A 24,622-nucleotide genomic window follows, 5' to 3' on the forward strand; every position below is an offset into this window, starting at 1 on the left:
TTGTATTTTTATTTTACAGGCAAAAGAGCTGAACTTTTTGGGGCATGCCCCCACAAATGGCCCTTTTAAGGGCTGGTAAGGTAAAAGAGCTTTGAAATTTATGTAATTTAGAATAGGGTAGGGATTTTTTTTATTTTGGGGGGGTTTGTTATTTTATTAGGGGGCTTAGATTAGGTGTAAGTAGCTTAAAATTGTTGTAATATTTTTAACATGTTTGTAACTTAATTTTTTATTTTTTGTAACTTAGCTTTTTTTATTTTTTGTACTTTAGTTAGTTTATGTAATTGTATTTCATTGTAGTTCTTTGTAGGTAGTTTATTTAGTTAATTTAATGATAGTGTAGTATTAGGTTTAATTGTAACTTAAGTTAGGATTTATTTTACAGGTAATTTTGTATTTCTTTTAGCTAGGTAGTTATTAAATAGTTAATAACTATTTAATAACTATTCTAACTAGCTAAAATAAATACAAAGTTACCTGTAAAATAAATATAAATCCTAAGATAGCTATACTATAATTATTAATTACATTGTAGCTATCTTAGGGTTTATTTTACAGGTAAGTATTTATTTTTAAATAGGAATAATTTATTAAAGTATAGTGTAGTGTTAGGTGTAATTGTAACTTAGGTTAGGATTTATTTCACAGGTACATTTCTCTTTATTTTAGCTAGATAAGCTATTAAATAGTTAATAACTATTTAATAGCTATTGTACATGGTTAAAATAAATTGAAAGGTACCTGTAAAATAAAAATAAATCCTAAGATAGCTAGAATATAATTATTATTTATACTGTAGCTATCTTAGGGTTTATTTTACAGGTAAGTATTTAGTTTTAAATAGGATTCATTTAGTTAATAAGAGTTAATTTATTTAGATTTATTTAATTAATATTTAAGTTAGGGGGCGTTAGGGTTAGGGTTAGGTTTAGGGGTTAATCATTTTATTACAGTGGCGGCGGCGTAGTGGGGGGCAGGATAGGGGTTAATACATTTATTATAGGTGGCGACGGTGTAGGGGGGGCAGATTAGGGGTTAATAAATGTATTATAGGTGGCGACGGTGTAGGGGGGGCAGGATAGGGGTTAATACATTTAATATAGGTTGCGGCGGGTTCAGGGAGCGGCGGGTTAGGGGTTAATACATTTATTATAGTTGCGGTGGGCTCCGGGAGCGGCGGTTTAGGGGTTAATACATTTATTATAGTTGCGGTGGGCTCCGGGAGCGGCGGTTTAGGGGTTAATATGTATAGAGTAGCTTGCGGTGGGCTCCGGGAGCGGCGGTTTAGGGGGTAATAACTTTATTTAGTTGCGGCGGTGTAGGGGGGGTCAGATTAGTGGTGTTTAGACTCGGGGTACATGTTAGGGTGTTAGGTGTAGACAGCTCCCATAGAAATCAATGGGATGTCTGTCAGCAGCGAACTTGTACTTTCGCTATGGTCAGACTCCCATTGATTCCTATGGGATCCGCCGCCTCCAGGCTGGCGCTTTGAAAACCAGGTACGCTGGGCCGTAAAAGTGCCGAGCGTACCTGCTAGTTTTTTGATAGCTAGCAAAAGTAGTGAGAATGTGCCTCACTTGTGTGCGGAACATCTGGAGTGACGTAAGAATCGATCTGTGTCGGACTGAGTCCGGCGGATCGAAGCTGACGTCACAAAATTCTACTTTTGCCGGTCTCGAGCCTTTGATAACTAAGGCGTATCAGCCTCGCCACAAATACGCTGCGGAATACGCAGCGTATTTGAGGTTGACGGCTTGATAACTACCCCCCATTGTGTTTATTCTATGTCGGTCTGTTTATTCTATGTCAGTCTAGCAATTTAATTGGACCATTTGGCTCAGTAGTTTATTCACACTGGTTGAGATTAAGTATGCTATATGTCTGCATTGTTTAGTATATATTTATGAGCTTTATTTGTGTGGCTCCCAATGCTATGATCGACTTGTGTATATAGGATTGCTATAACTTGTAAATAGATATTTTGCTTGTTTCACTGCATGCAGTTAACAGTGGATTCACGGATTACGTATTGAACGTCCGCATTGGACACTGTGTTTCCATGACTATGTATCTACTAAGCTATTAGAAAGGGGATGTGACAATCAACCGGAAGCACGATGCTGCTTGCGTAGGAAGTCTGAGTGATATGTTGACATGTTGCCATGCCATCGGGCGGAGGGTGATGACGTCAGTAATTCTAAACCCGATCCAGCTGTACACAGTATGCATGATTTTCACGGTATGTTAGATATATGTTATGTTTACACATGTGACCAAGGCCTTTGTGAGGGGCCGAAACGTTATGTGTCTTTTTAGTTGACACAATAAAGGTGTCTGCTATTTCTTGAAGATCGTAGGGGATATACACCGGATCCTGATCCTCAAGTGATTTATTTTGAATGGTACCAGTAGTGCATGCACCGAGTAGATGGGTAATGTCGTGAGTGCTGATTTCTCAGGTTGAATATATATATATATATATATATATATATATATATATATATATATATAAATAGTACAGATGAAGCTTGCACTCTCTGGATTTTCAAAAAGGTGCTTTATTTAGCAAAAAATTTGATGTACAGATACAGTACAGATGAAGCTTGTACTCTCTGGATTTTCAAAAAGGTGCTTTATTTAGCAAAAAATTTGATGTTTCGGGGATCAATCACCCCTTCATCAGACCTTTTTGAAAATCCAGAGAGTACAAGCTTCATCTGTACTGTATTAATTTGTGCCTGCACCCTGGTAGATGCTTTTTAAGTGAGAGTGCGCTTTCCTTACTCTATTATATATATAATATATATATATGTATATATATATATATATATATATATATACTGTATATATATATATATATTATATATATAATTTCTTTGTAGTTTTCTTTATGAATTCTTTCAGCTGGTATATTGGTTTGTTATGTATATTCTTTAAACTTAAATTAAAAATGTAACTATCGATTGTAAATATTTTTGCAGTGACTTGCTTGGCTTGGTGACCTATCTTGATTGGGTTATGATCGTTGTTACTATATGTTCTTGCATATCTATGATGTTTGAATCCCCATTCAGAAGAATAATGCACACACCCACTTTACAGGTAATATATTATTGAAATATCTTTAACTAATACGATGTCTTGGAATTTTTGTTCATTTCTGTTCTCCTTTGCCTTGTATTTCAGATTGCAGAGTATGTTTTTGTGATATTCATGAGCATTGAATTAAATCTGAAGATTATGGCAGATGGCTTGTTTTTTACACCCACGGCTGTCATAAGAGATTTTGGAGGAGTGATGGACATATTTATATATCTTGTAAGTGAAATAAATTCTTTTATTATTTATCCATATCAGGTAACATTAATCCAAAAGCATACAGAGAAGATCAAAAATATAAAACCTAATGCCAATGTCAAAAATGTAAGCACTGTATAAAATATGGCAATGTCTTCTTTTCTGCCAACTCTTATATATGTATATTCATCAAGTTCTGACTTTATTAATAAAGTTAATATGTGAAAACATAAGCACATACCAACAATATATACTGTTGTGTGGGTGGTGGGTTTTACTGTTGGGGGGGTTGTTTTTTACAGGTAAAAGTGCTGATTTCTTTGGGGCAATGCCCCGCAAAAGGCCCTTTTAAGGGCTATTGGTAGTTTAGTTTAGGCTAGGGTTTTTTTTTATTTTGGGAGGGCTTTTTTATTTTGATAGGGCTATTAGATTAGGTGTAATTAGTTTAAATATCTGATAATTTGTTTTTTATTTTGTGTAATTTAGTGTTTGTTTTTTGTAATTTAGGTAATTGCATTTAATTTATGTAATTTATTTAATTGTTGTGTAATGTTAGGTGTTAGTGTAACTCAGGTTAGGTTTTATTTTACAGGTAAATTTGTATTTAGCTAGGTAGTTAGTAAATAGTTAATAACTATTTAGTAACTATTCTACCCAGTTAAAATAAATGCAAACTTGCCTGTAAAATAAAAATAAACCCTAATCTAGCTACAATGTAACTATTAGTGAACAAGATCTCCATATTTATAAAAAAAATCCGGCAAAATTACCCACACCAAGTACGGGCCGATGAACAGTCATCGATCTCGCGTCTATTCGGCTTTTTCCCAACTTTATTTATACTCACTAGACGCCGCCACTATACTAAAATGTTTAACCCCTATCCCGCCACTCCCCGACACTACCGCAACCTAAATAAAGTTATTAACCCCTATCCTGCTGCTCCCGGACCCCACCTCTGGCCTCCCACATCACTACCACTAACTAAACCTATTAACCCCTAAACCGCCAGCCCCCACATTGCCATAAACTAAATTAAGCTATTAACCCCTATGTATGTATGTATTGGGTACTTGTAAAGTGCGGCTAATCACCCGTAAGGGTCTCAAGGTGCTGCTCATTTTATCAACCTCAGAAGGATGAAAAGCTGAGTGGACCTCGCCGGGGATCGAACCTGCAACCACAGTGCCTCAGCATACTGAGCTATCTGTCCCTAAACCTAACAACCCGCTAACTTTAAATTAAAATTACAACATTCCTATCTTAAAATAAATTTAAACTTATCTGTAGAATTAAAATAAACTATTTTTAAACTATTAATTAACCTACCCTAACTATTATACTACAATTAAATTAAACTACCAATTAAATTAACTAAATTACATATTGAAAAATCCTAACCCTACTCAAATTATTTAAATATACTATTTAACCTTATTAAAAATTACTAAATTACAAAAAAAAATAAACGCTAAGTTACAAAAAATAAAAAATAAAATTACGAAAAAAACAAACCACATTATCAAAAATAAAAAAGAATTACACCTAATCTAATAGCCCTAGCAAAATAAAAAGCCCCCCTCAAAAATTAAAAAAACCCTAGCCTACAATAAACTACCAATGGCCCTTAAAAGGGCCTTTTGTGGAGCATTGCCCCAAAGAAATCAGCTCTTTTACCTGTAAAAAAAAATATACAAACACCCCCAAAAGTAAAACCCAGCACCCAACCCCTCCAAATAAAAAACCTATCTAAAATAACCTAAGCTCCCCATTGCCCTGAAAAGGGCATTTGTATGTTTCAATCAGCTCAATAGGATGAGAGCTGCTCAAATCCAATTGGCTGATTGGAACCTTTCAACCAATAGGAATGCAAGGGACGCCATCTCGGATGACATCACTTTCATTGAAGTTCCAGTTTATGTCCGTATGAAAAGGAGCTCTGCGCCGGATGTCTTCAGGATGGACCTGCTCCGCGCCAGATGGATGAAGATAGAAGATGCCGTCTGGATGAAGACTTCTTGCCATTTGGATGAGGATTTCGCCGGCTGAATGAAGATGGAAGAGGCCGCTTGGATGAAGACTTCTTGCAGCCCGGATTAAGACTTCTTGCCGGCTTGATGGATCCTTCAAGCGGGTCTTCAAAAACTGTAAGTGGATCATCGGAGGTTAGTGTTAGCTAGGTTTTTTTGGGTGGGTTTTTTTTTAGATTAGGGTCTGGGCAGTAAAAGAGCTAAATGCCCTTTTAAGGGCAATGCCCATACAAATGCCCTTTTTCAGAGCAATGGGGAGCCTAGGTTATTTTAGATAGTTTTTTTTATTTGGGGAGGTTGGTTGAATGAGTGGTGGGTTTTACTGTTGGGGGGTGTTTGTATTTTTTTTTTACAGGTAAAAGAGCTGATTGATTTCTTTGGGGCAAAGCCCCACAAAAGGCCCTTTTAATAGCCATTGGTAGTTTATTGTATGCTAGCGGTTTTTTTATTTTGGGGGGGCTTTTTTATTTTGATAGGGCTATTAGAGTAGGTGTAATTCTTTTTTATTTTTAATAATGTAGTTTGTTTGTTTTCGTAATTTAGTCTTTTTTATTTTTTGTAACAGCGTTTATTTTTTTTTTTGTAATTTAGTAATTTTTAATAAGGTTAAATAGTATATTTAAATAATTTGAGTAGGGTTAGGGTTTTTTAATATGTAATGTAGTTAATTTAATTGGTAGTTTAATTTAATTTAATTGTAGTATAATAGTTAGGGTAGGTTAATTAATTGTTTAATATAGTTTATTTTAATTCTACAGGTAAATTTACATTTATTTTAACATAAGGATGTTGTAATTTTAATTTAACGTTAGCAGGTTCTTAGGTTTAGGGGTTAATAGTTTAATTTAGTTTATGGCGATGTCGGGGGCTGGAAGTTTAGGGGTTAATAGGTTTAGTTAGTGGTAGTGATGTGGTAGGCCAGAGGTTTAGGGGATAATACGTTTATTTAGTGGCGGCGGGGTCAGGAGCGGCGGGATTGGGGTTAATAACTTTATTTAAATTGCGGCGATGTCGGGGAGCGGTGGAATAGGGGTTAATAACATTATGTAGGTGGCTGCGATGTCGGGGAGCGGTGGAATTGGGGTTAATAACATTATGTAGGTGGCGGCAATGTCAGGGGCGACAGATTAGGGGTGTTTAGACTCGGGGCTTATGTTAGGGTGTTAGGTGTAAACGTTACTTGTTTTCAACCATATACATAAATGGGATATCTGGCAGCATCGAACATAAGCTTTTGCTGCTTTCAGACTCCCGGATTGAAAACCAGGTACGCTGGGCCGGAATAGTCGTGAGCGTACCTGTTAGAAATTTGATAACTGACAAAAAGTGTCAGGTAGACGTAAGCATCGACGTATACATGCCTAAAGATGTATTTGTATGTGTATATATATATATGTTTATATACTGTATGTGTACATATGTATTTATATGTGTATGTATGTATCTACAGGCATATATACACATAAACACATAAATATATATGTACACATATATAGACATATATAGAAATGCATTGGAGCCCTTTGCAGTTAAAGGGACATGAAACCCACATTTTTTTCTTTCATGATTTAGAAAGAGCATGCCATTTTAAACAACTTTCCAATTTACTTTAATTAACCCCTTAATGACAGAGGACGTACCAGGTACAATTTAAAGTAAGAATAGGTGGGGGTAGGGCAAAGTATACTATATACAAGAGGTTAGTGGTTAAAGGCAAATAGCCCAATTTGAGTTTAAGTAATCTCCTAACCGCTAATACCTCCTGCCACAGATTTATAGTTAAAAGCAAAGTACAACTAACAAGTAATTGTAAATAGATTTACAAATAGGAATAGGTAACTTAAATCTGTGAGGAAAAATTCCACCGACTGAGCCCTTTCTCCTCAGGTCCTCTGGGATAAGCTTTGTCTTTCCCTTTTTTAATTTGCTCACCTTTGTTGGTCTGGTTAATTGCAGCTTTATAAACTTGGTAAAACTTAAACTTAAACTAGCCCTCGGATTGTAAGGGCTTAGCCTATATTTATAATTTTGCTGCAGATACCTTTGATGCTGATTTCAGAATAATTTAATAATCCTAGCTCAACTTAGGTGCAGTGTTTTTAAATCGTAGCTCTTGCTAAATGTATGTGTGGTTAAATATATTTTCTTAATAAAGTTTAGTGTATGAATGGACAAGAAAAACATTTTTTCTAATTAAAAACAAATTTAGCTCTGACTTAGAAAGGGCTCAGTCGGTGGAATTTTTCCTCACAGATTTAAGTTACCTATTCCTATTTGTAAATCTATTTACAATTACTTGTTAGTTGGACGTACCAGGTACGTCATAGGAAAAAACTCCCTTAGTGACAATTGACGTACCTGGTACGTCCTCTGTTGTCTGAAGTGCTGGAAGCGATCACGATCGCTTCCAGCTGCTTCCAAGGGATTGTAGTGATGCCTCAATATTGAGGCATCACTGCAATCCCCTATTTTACATACCGATGCAGAAAGGGCCACTCTGTGGCCCTTTCTGAACCGGCACTGATACTAACAAATTCGTTGGTTGATGGTTGCAGCCTTTATCTCTAGCAGCCTTTTTATTTTGCCCAAAGCGATCTTACCTATTGTGCAGTTTTTACCGGAGCAGCGATTGCGGCCGATAATGAAAGAAAAAAAAAAAAAAAAGACCAATGTGGAAGCAGGGGGATCTTAGCTCTTTAGTAAGGGATCTGGGAGGGGGAGGGATGTAGATCGTTTAGGGGGGCCAGCTACACTACAGAAAACAAGTATTACATAGAAAAAAGTAAAAAAAAAACTATTTTGGGGGGCAAATTGGGTACTGGCAGACAGCTGCCAGTACCCAAGATGGCGGCAAATAGTTAGAGGGGGAGGTTTAGAGAGATGTATTGGGGGGGATCAGGGAGGTTGTGGGGTAAGGGGGGATCCATCACTGCAGACTGTATGAAAAAATTAAAAAAATAATAATAAATTATTTTTATTTCAGTACTGGCAGACTTTCTGCCAGTACTTAAGATGGCGGTGACAATTGTGAGGTGGGGGAGGGAAGAGAGCTGTTTGAGGGGGGTCAGGGGGGATCAGGGGGTGGGATGTGTCAGGTGGGAGGCTGATCTCTACGCTAAAGCTAAAAATTAACCCTACAAGCTACCTAATTAACCCCTTAACTGCTGGGCATATTACAAGTGTGGTGCGCAGCAGTATTAAACGGCCTTATTATTACCAAAAAGCAACGCCAAAGCCATATATGTCTGCTATTTCTGAACAAAGGGGATCCCAGAGAAGCATTTACAACCATTTGTGCCATAATTGCACAAGCTGTTTGTAAATAATTTCAGTGAGAAACCTAAAATTGTGAAAAATTTAAGTTTTTTTTTTTATTTGATCGTATTTGGCGGTGAAATGGTGACATGAAATATACCAAAATGGGCCTAGATCAATACTTTGGGATGTCTTCTAAATATAAATATATACATGTCAAGGGATATTCAGGTATTCCTGAAAGATATCAGTGTTCCAATGTAACTAGCGCTAATTCTGGAAAAAAGTGGTTTGGAAATAGCAAAGCGCTACTTGTATTTATGGCCCTATAACTTGCAAAAAAAGCAAAGAACATGTAAACATTGGATATTTCTAAACTCAGGACAAAATTTAGAAACTATTTAGAATGGGGTTTTTTTGGTGGTTGTAGATGTGTAACAGATTTTGGGGGTCAAAGTTAGAAAAAGTGTGTTTTTTTTCAATTTTTTCCTCATATTTTACATTTTTTTATAGTAAATTATAAGATATGATGAAAATAATGGTATCTTTAGAAAGTCCATTTAATGGCGAGAAAAACGGTATATAATATGTATGGGTACAGTAAATGAGTAAGAGGAAAATTACAGCTAAACACAAACACTGCAGAAATGTAAAAATAGCCATTGTCATTAAGGGTAAGAAAATTGAAAAATGGTCCGGTCATTAAGGGGTTAACTAATTTGCTTAATTCTCTTGATATCCTCTGTTTAAAAGCATATCTAGATAGGCTCAGTAGCTGCTGATTGGTGGCTGCACATAGATGGCTCGTGTGATTGGCTCACCCATGTGCAGCTATTTCTTCAATGAGGAATATCTAAAGATTGAAGCAAATTAGATCAGTGGTTCTCAACCAAAGTGACCTCAAGGCCCGGTAACTTTTAGCTGGACATGTCCAGGGCCCGGTAGTATATATATATATATATATATATATATATATATAGATAGATAGATAGATAGATAGATAGATAGATAGATAGATAGATATAGAGATATATATATAGAGAGAGAAAAAAAAAAATAATAAACATCAGGGATTTGCCCTATCAGTAACTAAGCAGTTCACTGTGGATTTAGTGGGGGCCCTGGAGTGTAGGGGTCCTGCCGAGGGTCTGTCGCTGTGAGGTCTGGCCCTGGAGGTTGGGGGCCCTTTCTTTGGCCCTTGATGTTGGGGGTCCTGGCTCTGGAGGTTGATGGGCCTGTTGGGGTTAGGGCAGGGAGGCTACCATGTTCATTTGCATACATTTGGGTCAGTGTGAGACAGTTTTCCTGGGGCCTTGATTGGTCTCAGTCTGCCCCTTGTGTGCAGTGGGGGCATGACAGGTCAGGGCCCACCAGCAGGGCTATCACGGCCCGGTACTGGGCCACGGCCCGGCTGTTGAGAAACCAGGAATTAGATGATATAAGTCAATAGGACAGTTGTTAAAAATTGTATTCTCTATCTGAATCATGAAAGAACATTTTTGGATTTCATGTCCCTTTAAGTAGATGAAAACATAAAAAAAAACATATGCATGCATTATTCATTTTTTATTAAGTGCTATACTGTGTATTTATTGTAAATATTTGCCATTCCAATGTTCTGCACATATATGTTCTATGTATTTTTAAATATATATTCCTATATATATATCTGTATATATCTATACCTATATATATTATTCGTGTGTGTGTGTGTGTATGTATATATATATATATATATATATATATACATATGTGTGAAGAAAAGTACTCTCAGGATTTTTAGAAAGACAATACACTTGACAAATCAAAACGTGTCATAAATAGAACATCAATGTTATATTTATGACACATTTTGATTTGTCAAAATAAATACATTTATTGTCTTTCTAAAAATCCTGCGAGTGCCCTTCTTCACACATATGTATACAAGATGCCTTGAGGATTGCACCCAGGTTGTTAATACATTGCCTAGGTTGGAGTGCTGGGCCACTTGCTAATTGATTATATACGAATAGTAAATTTAAATTCTGCCAGGGTGCTATAGAAAGTTCAAATATGCAAGTTATAGCACAAGCACTCACTGGACTTGATACAGGTAAAATAAAAAGTGTTTTATTCCATATAAACATGTGACTTTTCAGGGTGTTCACCCCTTTATCAGACCAACCAACGTTGGTCTGATGAAGGTGTAAACACCCCGAAACGTCACTTGTTTATATGGAATAAAACACTTTTTATTTCACCTGTATCAAGTCCAGGGAGTGCTTGTGCTATAACTTGGATGGATATATATATAGGTATAGATGTATATTGTACCAAAATACCATCAGATATATGCAGAAATATGTATTTATGAATAAATAGAATATATTTTGCTTTGTGCAGAATATTGGAATGTGAATTATTCATATTTTCATGTCGGGTTTGCGAACTTGAGAATATGCAATCTGGTTTGCACGCAAGTTTTTTTCCCATTGTTTTTTTTTTTTGCTCCATTGACTACTATTGGGGAATACATTGATGCATTCGATATTTGAATTTCGGCTTTTTGCGTGCATCTGGTTATACTTTGAACTTATAATACAAGCGCTATCTGACACAGGCAAAACAATGAATTCTAGCAGAGTTAATGTGCGAGCAGGAGTGTTAAATACCACTCCACTATTGATCTAGGTCTATTTTGGTATATTTCATGCCTCCATTCGGCAGCCACTTTTTTTGTCCCATTGACTTCTATGGGGGGGGTGGATAGGTTATCGCGTGTACAATATTGTAAGTTCATCTTTTTACACACGTCGGGTTAGCACACAAGCAAAAAATTTACTTTCAACTTGTAATACGAGCGCAACCCGAAGGACGCAAAAAGCTTACTTCTAGCGCACTTAATGCTCGAGCGGGAACATTAAATAATGCTCTACTTGTAATTTGGCTCTTTATGGTGTTTTAATTTTGAGTCTTGAAACTTCAAGCTTTTCTTTTGCTAAATGAACTTAGGAAAGAACCTGTTCCTTTTAAGATCTATTATTTTGCTAGAGCTATTGTTGTTATCTTAAACGGACAAGAAACCAAAAAAATTTCTTTAATGATTCAGAGCGTGCAATTTTAAGCAACTTTTTAATTTACTCATATTGTAATTTTTTTCTTCATTGTCTTGCATAGGAACCGGCCAATTTTTGGTTCAGCACCTGGGTAGCGCTTGCTGATTGATGGCTACATTTATTATAAATGTATTATTAGAAAGTTGCTTAAAAATGCTTGCTCTATCTTAATCATGAAAGAAAAAAAAATGGGTTTTGTTCAGTTGGAAAGTTTTATAAAGCTTTGATCTGGCCCTTTTTCAATACTTTCACTAAATTCTATCTGTTAAGTTTTTCATATCAGTGTAACTAGCATTATTTTTTACAAAGCCCTTAAAAATATTCTTTCTTAGACCTAGGCAGAAGTTTTCTTACCCACCCGAGCCTTCATAATCCAGTTTCAGTATTTACTAAACAGTACTGCATAGGGTTCTTCAAAAGAGATTAGCAAAAAAAATGTATATTACCACAAAAATATCTTTGTATCTTGTAGAACAACTGCAATTGTAATAGATAAAGACCCTCCATACTACATATGTTTCTACAAAAAGAGTGAGTGAACTGATTAATCAATAAATCTGATTTTATTTTTTATTTTCATTTTACATTTTTGTTATTTTTATTTTTCAAAACTGTTTTTGGCAGTGTTATACATACCAACCTTTACAATTTATAACCTTGCACTGGGTAGCCAGTAGGTGGGATCTGGGTCATTCAGGGGCCAAATGAGTAGCCCGGTGTGATAGTCTGGATGATCCAGAGACAGGGTTGTATGATGTGGGGCAGAGTTGGAGCAGACTTGTTTGGGGTTATAGTATTTGTGGGCAAGGTTTGGGTGGTCCTAAGTTTCATTAATAGTAACCTGGACTAAACAGACACTAGATGGACATCAGGACAAAGCTCCAAAATCTGGACCATAAATCATAGATATAAAAAATGTTGTAAAAATTTAAGTAAATGTGTTGTAAAAAACAAAAACAATTATGTGTAATTAAAAATGAAACAAAAATACTATTTAGTCTTTAAACTTATATATATATATGATGGTAAAAAGAACAAAGGGGCGCCTCATGTATAGAACAACCAAGCCAATGTATACAACAGATATTCAGAGTTAACCAAATGGGTACTCACATTGTGTTGTAGCACCCTTATGTGCTAGTAGGTACAGATGTTAAGGGCGTATCAGCTCACCCACTCTGGATTACCCCGTCAAGAGTACTCTGAAAATAGAAGGAAAGCACTACCTGTGCAAATCAACCAAAATAATATGGCAGAAAGTGTGAAAAAAGTCAAATGGGTACTCACATTTCGATTGAGCACATCTATGTGCTGGTAGGAGCAAGCTGATATATTTCAAAAGGTGTATCAGCTCACCCACTCTGAGTTCTCCCAAAGATCAGGATTCAAAGCAGGACAGGAAACATGTAAGTTTGTATCCAAACCAAATCAAAGTGGGCACAGCAATATAAGGTGATACCACTACACTTTAATTTAAAAAAAGACTTTGATGTTTATTAAAAACAATATCATTAAAAACAAGTAGTGGATTAAGGGATATCACAGTATCCCCTTATATATATATTTGTATAAAACAATTGTATACTATTGGAAGCAGTCATCTATTATAATATATATATATATATATATATATATATAATATATAATATAATATAATTTGTGTGCGCATTTAAGTATATGCCAAGTTTATAATTTCTAGATTGAGATTACAAAATGATGAATCCTTCAACCTTCAAAGAAAAAAGAAGGAAATAATTTGGGGTGATTTAAATTGGTTTCTTTAATTCAATGGATTTAGTAAAATTATTTATATTGATTATTTTTGTTAAGGTTAGCTGTATGTGACAGTGGTTCTGATTTTCTAAAGCTCTCCGTCTTGTGGGGTCATCTAAGAATTTCTAGATTGAGATTACAAAATGATGAATCCTTCAACCTTCAAAGAAAAAAGAAGGAAATAATTTGGGGTGATTTAAATTGGTTTCTTTAATTCAATGGATTTAGTAAAATTATTTATATTGATTATTTTTGTTAAGGTTAGCTGTATGTGACAGTGGTTCTGATTTTCTAAAGCTCTCCGTCTTGTGGGGTCATCTAAGAAGAGTCATCAGTACTGCAAGGTCGCTTCAAGAATTTTAGAACAGCAAATTATAGCTTTGATAGCTATGTAATCTTGCTGTGCAAGGTTCTGGATGTGAAGGAGAGACAAATGCATTACAATATTAGGTCTTAACAAATCCTAATAATTTTGTGCGATTTCTCCCCATGCTAGCGAGTTTTTAAACAGTGGCCCAGAATGAGAACTTAAAGAGACATTAAAGTCATTTTTTATTGTGAATATAACGATAACTAAATAGAATTGACTGCTCTTTCAAAGGGTGGTGGTCTTGGGAAGATAGTACAAAGCAGATCTTAAAAAAGGTATAAATGCAATACATGGGTATTTGCTTGGGATTGGGACATTATATACTCAATAAATCTTTTATGTCTCGAGATCCTAAAGTTTATTTTCTAGTGGCCATTTTCAATATTATTTACTAAAATCTTAGCAAAAATATAATTTTTTTTAAGTTTTTGCTGCAGCTATCTCACGTGCCATGAAATATAAATATAATAATGGTGTATTCTGAATCTGCTGGGCCTGCTGAAAAACAAACCCCACTATATAATTTGTGTGGTTCACTCACTGAAATTTGATGTAAAATTTGACTTACAATTGACCTAGATTTGGAGTTTGGCGTTAGCCGTGAAAACCAGCGTAAGAGGCTCCTAACGCTGGTTTTAGGCTACCGCCGGTATTTGGAGTCACTCAAAATAGGGTCTAACGCTCACTTTTCATCCGCGACTTTTCCATACCGCAGATCCCCTTACGTCAATTGCGTATCCTATCTTTTCAATGGGATCTTTCTAACTCCGGTATTTAGAGTCGTTTCTGAAGTGAGCGTTAGACATCTAACGACAAAACTCCAGCCGCAGGAAAAAAGTCAGTAGTTAAGAGCTTTCTGGGCTAACGCCGGTTTATAAAGCTCTTAACTACTGTACTCTAAAGTACACTAACACCCATAAACTACCTATGTACCCCTAAACAGAGGTCCCCCCACATCGCCGACACTCGAATAATTTTTTTTAACCCCTAATCTGCCGACCACCACCTACGTTATCCTTATGTACCCCTAATCTGCTGCCCCTAACACCGCCGACCCCTGTATTATATTTATTAACCCCTAACCTGCCCCCCACAACGTTGCCTCCACCTGCCTACACTTATTAACCCCTAATCTGCCGACCGCAAAGCGCTGCCACCTACGTTATCCTTATGTACCCCTAATCTGCTGCCCCTAACACCGCCGACCCCTGTATTATATTTATTAACCCCTAATCTGCCCCCCTCAACGTCGCCTCCACCTGCCTACACTTATTAACCCCTAATCTGCCGACCGGACCTGAGCGCTACTATAATAAAGTTATTAACCCCTAATCCGCCTCACTAACCCTATAATAAATAGTATTAACCCCTAATCTGCCCTCCCTAACATCGCCAACACCTAACTTCAATTATTAACCCCTAATCTGCCGACCGGAGCTCACCGCTATTCTAATAAATGTATTAACCCCTAAAGCTAAGTCTAACCCTAACACTAACACCCCCCTAAATTAAATATAATTTAAATCTAACGAAATTAATTAACTCTTATTAAATAAATTATTCCTATTTAAAGCTAAATACTTACCTGTAAAATAAATCCTAATATAGCTACAATATAAATTATAATTATATTATAGCTATTTTAGGATTTATATTTATTTTACAGGTAACTTTGTATTTATTTTAACCAGGTACAATAGCTATTAAATAGTTAAGAACTATTTAATAGCTAAAATAGTTCAAATAAATACAAATTTACCTGTAAAAGAAATCCTAACCTAAGTTACAATTAAACCTAACACTAGACTATCAATAAATTAATTAAATAAACTACCTACAATTATCTACAATTAACCTAACACTACACTATCAATAAATTAATTAAATACAATTGCTACAAATAAATACAATTAAATAAACTAGCTAAAGTACAAAAAATAAAAAAGAACTAAGTTACAAAAAATAAAAAAATATTTACAAACATCAGAAAAATATTACAACAATTTTAAACTAATTACACCTACTCTAAGCCCCCTAATAAAATAACAAAGCCCCCCAAAATAAAAAAATGCCCTACCCTATTCTAAATTACTAAAGTTCAAAGCTCTTTTACCTTACCAGTCCTGAACAGGGCCCTTTGTGGGGCATGCCCCAAGAAATACAGCTCTTTTGCCTGTAAAAAAAAAATACAATACCCAAGCCCCCCAACATTACAACCCACCACCCGCATACCCCTAATCTAACCCAAACCCCCCTTAAATAAACCTAACACTAAGCCCCTGAAGATCATCCTACCTTGTCTTCACCTCACCGGGTATCACACCGATCCGTCCAGAAGAGCTCCTCCGATGTCCTGATCCAAGCCCAAGCGGGGGGGCTGAAGAGGTCCATGATCCGGCTGAAGTCTTCATCCAAGCGGGGCAGAAGAGGTCTTCCATCCGATTGAAGTCTTCATCCAAGCGGCATCCATCCGGAGCGAAGCGGCAGCATCCTGAAGACCTCCACCGCGGAACATCCATCCTGGCCGACGACTGAACGACGAATGACGGTTCCTTTAAATGACGTCATCCAAGATGGCGTCCCTCGAATTCCGATTGGCTGATAGGATTCTATCAGCCAATCAGAATTAAGGTAGGAATATTCTGATTGGCTGATGGAATCAGCCAATCAGAATCAAGTTCAATCCGATTGGCTGATCCGATCAGCCAATCAGATTGAGCTTGCATTCTATTGGCTGTTCCGATCAGCCAATAGAATGCAAGCTCAATCTGATTGGCTGATTGGATCAGCCAATCGGATTGAACTTGATTCTGATTGGCTGATTCCATCAGCCAATCAGAATATTCCTACCTTAATTCCGATTGGCTGATAGAATCCTATCAGCCAATCGGAATTCGAGGGACGCCATCTTGGATGACGTCATTTAAAGGAACCGCCATTCGTCGTTCAGTCGTCGGCCAGGATGGATGTTCCGCGGTGGAGGTCTTCAGGATGCTGCCGCTTCGCTCCGGATGGATGCCGCTTGGATGAAGACTTCAATCGGATGGAAGACCTCTTCTGCCCCGCTTGGATGAAGGCTTCAGCCGGATCATGGACCTCTTCAGCCCCCCGCTTGGGCTTGGATCAGGACATCGGAGGAGCTCTTCTGGACGGATCGGTGTGATACCCAGTGAGGTGAAGACAAGGTAGGATGATCTTCAGGGGCTTAGTGTTAGGTTTATTTAAGGGGGGTTTGGGTTAGATTAGGGGTATGTGGGTGGTGGGTTGTAATGTTGGGGGGCTTGGGTATTGTATGTTTTTTTTTTACAGGCAAAAGAGCTGTATTTCTTGGGGCATGCCCCGCAAAGGGCCCTGTTCAGGGCTGGTAAGGTAAAAGAGCTTTGAACTTTAGTAATTTAGAATAGGGTAGGGCATTTTTTTATTTTGGTGGGCTTTGTTATTTTATTAGGGGGCTTAGAGTAGGTGTAATTAGTTTAAAATTGTTGTAATATTTTTCTTATGTTTGTAAACTTAGTTCTTTTTTATTTTTTGTACTTTAGCTAGTTTATTTAATTGTATTTATTTGTAGCAATTGTATTTAATTAATTTATTGATAGTGTAGTGTTAGGTTAATTGTAGGTAATTGTAGGTAGTTTATTTAATTAATTTATTGATAGTCTAGTGTTAGGTTTAATTGTAACTTAGGTTAGGATTTCTTTTACAGGTAAATTTGTAATTATTTTAACTATTTTAGCTATTAAATAGTTCTTAACTATTTAATAGCTATTGTACCTGGTTAAAATAAATACAAAGTTACCTTTAAAATAAATATAAATCCTAAAATAGCTATAATATAATTATAATTTATATTGTAGCTATATAAGGATTTATTTTACAGGTAAGTATTTAGCTTTAAATAGGAATAATTTATTTAATAAGAGTTAATTAATTTCGTTAGATTTAAATTATATTTAACTTAGGGGGGTGTTAGTGTTAGGGTTAGACTTTGCTTTAGGGGTTAATACATTTATTAGAATAGCGGTGAGCTCCAGTCGGCAGATTAGGGGTTAATGTTTGAAGTTAGGTGTCGGCGATGTTAGGGAGGGCAGATTAGGGGTTAATACTATTTATTATAGGGTTAGTGAGGTGGATTAGGGGTTAATAACTTTATTATAGTAGCGCTCAGGTCCGGTCGGCAGATTAGGGGTTAATAAGTGTAGGCAGGTGGAGGCGACGTTGTGGGGGGCAGATTAGGGGTTAATAAATATAATATAGGGGTCGGCGATGTTAGGGCAGCAGATTAGGGGTACATAAGGATAATGTAAGTAGCGGCGGTTTACGGAGCGGCAGATTAGGGGTTAATAATAATATGCAGGGGTCAGCGATAGCGGGGGCGGCAGATTAGGGGTTAATAAGTGTAAGGTTAGGGGTGTTTAGACTCGGGGTACATGTTAGAGTGTTAAGTGCAGACGTAGGAAGGGTTACTGCATAGCAAACAATGGGGCTGCGTTAGGAGCTGAACGCGGCTTTTTTGCAGGTGTTTGGGTTTTTTTCAGCTCAAACAGCCCCATTGTTTCCTATGGGGGAATCGTGCACGAGCACGTTTTTGAGGCTGGCCGCGTCCGTAAGCAACTCTGGTATCGAGAGTTGAAGCTGCGTTAAAAATGCTCTACGCTCCTTTTTTGGAGCCTAACGCAGCCTTTATGTGGACTCTCAATACCAGAGTTATTTTTATGGTGCGGCCAGAAAAAAGCCGGCGTTAGTTTTTCGGGTCGTTACCGACAAAACTCCAAATCTAGCCGAATAGTGTTTAAATGTAAGTAGCAAAAAAGCTCAAAACTGTCTTTGCACTGGGGAGTGAAAATGTCTTAGTAGCGAAAGGGTTAAAACCCCTGATATGATAACAGTCTACAAACTGTTCCGCTGCAGGATCTCATATAGATCTGTCCCTATTTGGCCCACAGCAAGGGAGGTAAGATAAATACACTCAAGATGTTTTTCAACAAGGGGTTTGTCTCTGGACTACTGCACTTTGTTTAGAAAACGTTTATTTTGTAAGCAGATTTCTGGCAATGCATTGCTTAAAGGGACATGAAAGCCACACTTTTTCTCTCAGGATTCAGATAGAGCAGGTCATTTTAAACAACGTTCTAATTTACTTCTCTTATCACATTTTTGTTGTTCTCTTGTTATCTTTTGTTGAAAATCAGGAATGTAAACTTAGGAGTGTGCACGTGTCTGGAGCACTATATGGCAGCAGTTTTGCAAGTATGTAATCCATTTGCAAGAGCACTAGATGGCAGCACTATTTCCTGCCATGTAATACTCCAGACACCTACCTAGGTATCTCTTCAACTAAGAATATCATGGCAATTGAAGCAAATTTGATAATAAGGGGCCGATTTAACAATGTGCAGATGGACATAATCTGCTGTAGCATACGCTGTCAGCATTTATCAATGCACAAGCATTTCTAGTGAAATGCTTGTGCAATGCTGCCCCCTGCAGATTCGCAGTCAATCAACCCAATCGTATCCGACCGTATCCGACCGCTGCTTCTTATCTCCTGCTTCCAGCGAGCCTGCAGGCTTGCGCAGAAACAGATGCATTAAGATGCATACAGGGCATGATAAATCGGCCCCTGAAAGTAAATTGGAAACTTTTTTTCAAAACATGCTCTGTCTGAATCACAAAAGAAAATATCCCTTTAATTGCTGGTATGTACTATGACACATGGCTTGTTTAATTGCTGATGTTATATATGTGATTAAAATGTGGTTTGTTTCCCTTGTATAGGAGATGATGTAAAAACATTTTTTTTTCTTATATCTACTAAGGTCAGTTTAATTTTCTTGTGCTGGATGCCTCAAAGTGTTCCTGCCAAATCTGGAGTTCAGCTTTTAATGGTATTGCGCTGTTTAAGACCACTACGAATATTCAAGCTGGTGCCTCAGATGAGGAAAGTTGTGCGTGAGCTTTTTAGTGGATTCAAGGAAATATTTCTGGTATGTTCAACCTAGTATTGTTTGTTATTTATTGTTGTCAAATGATTTAGCTGCAGTGTAAAGATGATGGGGCCTAGTTATCAAGCCGTCAACCTCAAATATGCTGGAATTGTGGCTCGAGACCGGCAAAAGTAGAATTTTGTGACGTAAACTTCGATCCGCCGGACTCAGTCCGACACAGATCGATTCTTACGTCACTCCAGATGTTCCGCACACAAGTGCGGCACAATCTCACTACTTTTGCTAGTTATCAAATGACTAGCAGGTACGCTCGGCACTTTTACGGCCCAGCGTACCTGGTTTTCAAACCGCCACCCCTGGAGGCGGCAGATCCCATAGGAATCAATGGGAGTCTGACCATAGCGAAAGTACAAGTTCGCTGCTGACAGACATCCCATTGATTTCTATGGGAGCTGTCTACACCTAACACCCTAACATGTACCCGAGTCTAAACACCACTAATCTGCCCCCCTACACCGCCGCAACTAAATAAAGTTATTACCCCCTAAACCGCCGCTCCCGGAGCCCACCGCAAGCTACTCTATACATATTAACCCCTAAACCGCCGCTCCCGGAGCCCACCGCAACTATAATAAATGTATTAACCCCTAAAGTGCCGCTCCCGGAGCCCACCGCAACTATAATAAATGTATTAACCCCTAAACCGCCGCAACCTATATTAAACTTATTAACCCCTAATCTGCCCCCCTTACACCGTCGCCACCTATAATAAATTTATTAACCCCTATCCTGCCCCCCACTGTAATAAAATTATTAACCCCTAAACCTAACTCTAACACTAACCCTAACGCCCCCCTAACTTAAATATTAATTAAATAAATCTAAATAATATTTCTATTATTAACTAAATTAATCCTATTTAAAACAAAATACTTACCTTTAAAATAAACCCTAATATAGCTACAATATAAATAATAATTATATTGTAACTATCTTATGATTTGTTTTTATTTTACAGGTAACTTTCAATTTATTTTTAACTAGGTACAATAGCTATTAAATAGTTATTAACTATTTAATAGCTACCTGGTTAAAATAAAGAGAAATTTACCTGTAAAATAAATCCTAACCTAAGTTACAATTAAACCTAATACTACACTATCATTAAATTAATTAAATAAACTACCTACAAATAACTACAATTAAATACAATTACATAAACTAACTAAAGTACAAAAAAATAAAAAAAGCTAAGTTACAAAAAATAAAAAAATAAGTTACAAACATTTTAAAAATATTACAACAATTTTAAGCTACTTACACCTAATCTAAGCCCCCTAATAAAATAACAAACCCCCCCAAAATAAAAAAAATGCCCTACCCTATTCTAAATTAAATAAAGTTCAAAGCTCTTTTACCTTACCAGCCCTTAAAAGGGCCATTTGTGGGGGCATGCCCCAAAAAGTTCAGCTCGTTTGCCTGTAAAAGAAAAATACAACCCCCCCAACATTAAAACCCACCACCCACATACCCCTAATCTAACCCAAACCCCCCTTACAAAAACCTAGCACTAATCCCCTGAAGGTCATCCTACATTGAGTCGTCTTCACTCAGCCGAGCAGCGATGGAACCGAAGTGGACATCCGGAGCGGAAGAAGTTAATCCTCCAAGCGGCGCTGAAGAAATCTTCCATCCGATGAAGTCATCATCCAGGCGGCGCTGAAGAAGTCTTCGATCCGGGCGATGTCATCTTCCAAGAGGTGCTGAAGAGGTCTTCTATCCGGGCGATGTCATCTTCCAAGCCGGGTCATGAATCTTCCTCCCGCCGACGCGGAACATCCTTCTTCACCGACGGACTACGACGAATGAAGGCTCCTTTAAGGGACGTCATCCAAGATGGCGTCCCCTCAATTCCGATTGGCTGATAGGATTCTATCAGCCAATCGGAATTAAGGTAGGAAAAATCTGATTGGCTGATGGAATCAGCCAATCAGATTCAAGTTCAATCCAATTGGCTAATCCAATCAGCCAATCAGATTGAGCTCGCATTCTATTGGCTGATCGGAACAGCCAATAGAATGCAAGCTCAATCTGATTGGCTGATTCCATCAGCCAATCAGATTTTTCCTACCTGAATTCCGATTGGCTGATAGAATCCTATCAGCCAATCGGAATTGAGGGGACGCCATCTTGGATGACGTCCCTTAAAGGAGCCTTCATTCGTCGTAGTCCGTCGGTGAAGAAGGATGTTCCGCGTCGGCGGGAGGAAGATTCAAGACCCGGCTTGGAAGATGACATCGCCCGGATAGAAGACCTCTTCAGCGCCTCTTGGAAGATGACATCGCCCGGATCGAAGACTTCTTCAGCGCCGCCTGGATGATGACTTCATCGGATGGAAGATTTCTTCAGCGCCGCTTGGAGGATTAACTTCTTCCGCTCCAGATGTCCACTTCGGTTCCATCGCTGCTCGGCTGAGTGAAGACGACTCAAGGTAGGATGATCTTCAGGGGATTAGTGTTAGGTTTTTGTAAGGGGGGTTTGGGTTAGATTAGGGGTATGTGGGAGGTGGGTTTTAATGTTGGGGGGGTTGTATTTTTCTTTTACAGGCAAAAGAGCTGAACTTTTTGGGGCATGCCCCCACAAATGGCCCTTTTAAGGGCTGGTAAGGTAAAAGAGCTTTGAACTTTATTTAATTTAGAATAGGGTAGGGCATTTTTTTATTTTGGGGGGGTTTGTTATTTTATTAGGGGGCTTAGATTAGGTGTAAGTAGCTTAAAATTGTTGTAATATTTTTAAAATGTTTGTAACTTATTTTTTTATTTTTTGTAACTTAGCTTTTTTTATTTTTTGTACTTTAGTTAGTTTATGTAATTGTATTTAATTGTAGTTATTTGTAGGTAGTTTATTTAATTAATTTAATGATAGTGTAGTATTAGGTTTAATTGTAACTTAGGTTAGGATTTATTTTACAGGCAATTTTGTATTTCTTTTAGCTAGGTAGTTATTAAATAGTTAATAACTATTTAATAACTATTCTAACTAGCTAAAATAAATACAAAGTTACCTGTAAAATAAAAATAAATCCTAAGATAGCTACAATATAATTATTATTTATATTGTAGCTATATTAGGGTTTATTTTAAAGGTAAGTATTTAGTTTTAAATAGGATTAATTTAGTTAATAATAGAAATATTATTTAGATTTATTTAATTAATATTTAAGTTAGGGGGGCGTTAGGGTTAGGGTTAGACTTAGGTTTAGGGGTTAATAATTTTATTACAGTGGCGGCGGTGTAGTGGGGGGCAGGATAGGGGTTAATAAATTTATTATAGGTGACGACGGTGTAGGGGGGGCAGGATAGGGGTTAATAGGTTTAATATAGGTTGCGGCGGGTTCAGGGAGCGGCGGTTTAGGGGTTAAACTATTTATTTAGTTGCGGCGAGGTCCGGGATCGGCAGGATAGGGGTTAATAATTTTATTATAGAGGGCGACGGTATAGGGGGGGCAGGATAGGGGTTACTAGGTATACTGTAGGTGGCAGCGGTGTCCGGGAGCGGCGGTTTAGGGGTTAATACATTTATCAGAGTTGCGGCAGGGTCTAGGAGCGGCGGTTTAGGGGTTAATACATTTATAAGAGTTGCGGCAGGGTCTAGGAGCGGCGGTTTAGGGGTTAGTAACTTTATTTAGTTGCGGGGGGCTCCGGGGGCGCCAGTATAGGGGTAGAACAGTGTAGTTTAGTGTGGGTGCTTAGTGACAGGCTAGCAAGAAAGCTGTCAAACAGCCGAAGAGCAGCGAGATCGGATGAGTGATAACTCTCACAGTCCGCTGCTCATCGCCCCGCGGCTTTTTGACAGCTTTACTTGATAACTTAAGCGAACGTATTCAAGGTCCGCGGCGGCGAAGGTAGGCGAGCTTAGGCGGGCGTATTGGGCCGGCGAAGGCAGAAAAGTAGACGGCTTGATAACTACCCCCCAATGTGTAACACAGGGCATGATGACAATATTAAACATGCTTAATTCCATTTAAAATTATACACTTATAAAGCACAAACTGCTACAAAAGTCTCATTCAATTTGCATTAAGTATAGCAAACATTTAACGGTAAACAAAATAAAATAAAATTGTTAACATTTTAACCTAAGATATGTTATCCTTTATCTAGGATGTGATGGTATGTATGTAATGTATAGTTCCTATATACTGATATACTGATGGGTTTATGTCTGGAGAATGCCAAAGGATGCACTTAACCCATAATAACAAAAATATTTAAAAAAAAATTAAGCAGCTCCCCACCAAATTATTACCAAGAATTTTACAAAAGTTTATGAAAAACAGGATGACCATCAAATGTGTTTGACATTTGCTAATTCTTACTTGTTGATCTGTTGTAAACAGCAGCTTTTAAAGTCTCATACAAGCTAATGAATTAGATCATTATAATCATTCCAATGTGGATATTTAAATCAAATTCAAAATTAAACTTGCATGATTTTTATAGACCATTTAATTTTAAGACACTTTTAAATTTACTTCTATTTTAAATTTTGCTTTGTTCTCTTGGTATCCTTTGCTGAAAAAGAAAATGCATGTATTCTACACTAGTGGGAGCTAGCTGCTAATTGGTGCCTGCCCACACTTGTCTCTTGTGATTGGCTAACTAGATGTGTTCAGCTAGCTACCAGTAGTGCATTGTTGTTTCTTTAGCAAAACATAACAAGAGATTGAAGAAAATTTGATAATAGAAGTAAATTGGAATTTGTTTAAAATTGTATGCTCTATTCAAATCATGAAAGAAAATTATGGGGTTTATTGTCCCTTTAAAGAATAAAGACTGACTTAAAAGAATATAC

At 37.2% G+C, this 24,622-nt stretch overlaps 1 protein-coding gene across 2 annotated transcripts in view; it reads left to right on the forward strand.

Moving 5' to 3' along the window:
• Positions 1-24,622, forward strand: part of NALCN (sodium leak channel, non-selective) — a 1,159,715-nt gene that overhangs the window by 987,227 nt on the left and 147,866 nt on the right. For both annotated transcript variants that reach the window (XM_053707809.1, XM_053707808.1), the window contains 3 exons: positions 2,982-3,102; positions 3,187-3,318; positions 19,640-19,807. In XM_053707809.1, the coding sequence (XP_053563784.1) occupies positions 2,982-3,102; positions 3,187-3,318; positions 19,640-19,807 (421 nt within the window). The remainder of the gene's footprint in view (positions 1-2,981; positions 3,103-3,186; positions 3,319-19,639; positions 19,808-24,622) is intronic.

This window comes from Bombina bombina, chromosome 3 (genome assembly GCF_027579735.1).
Source record: "Bombina bombina isolate aBomBom1 chromosome 3, aBomBom1.pri, whole genome shotgun sequence".
Taxonomy (NCBI): domain Eukaryota; kingdom Metazoa; phylum Chordata; class Amphibia; order Anura; family Bombinatoridae; genus Bombina; species Bombina bombina.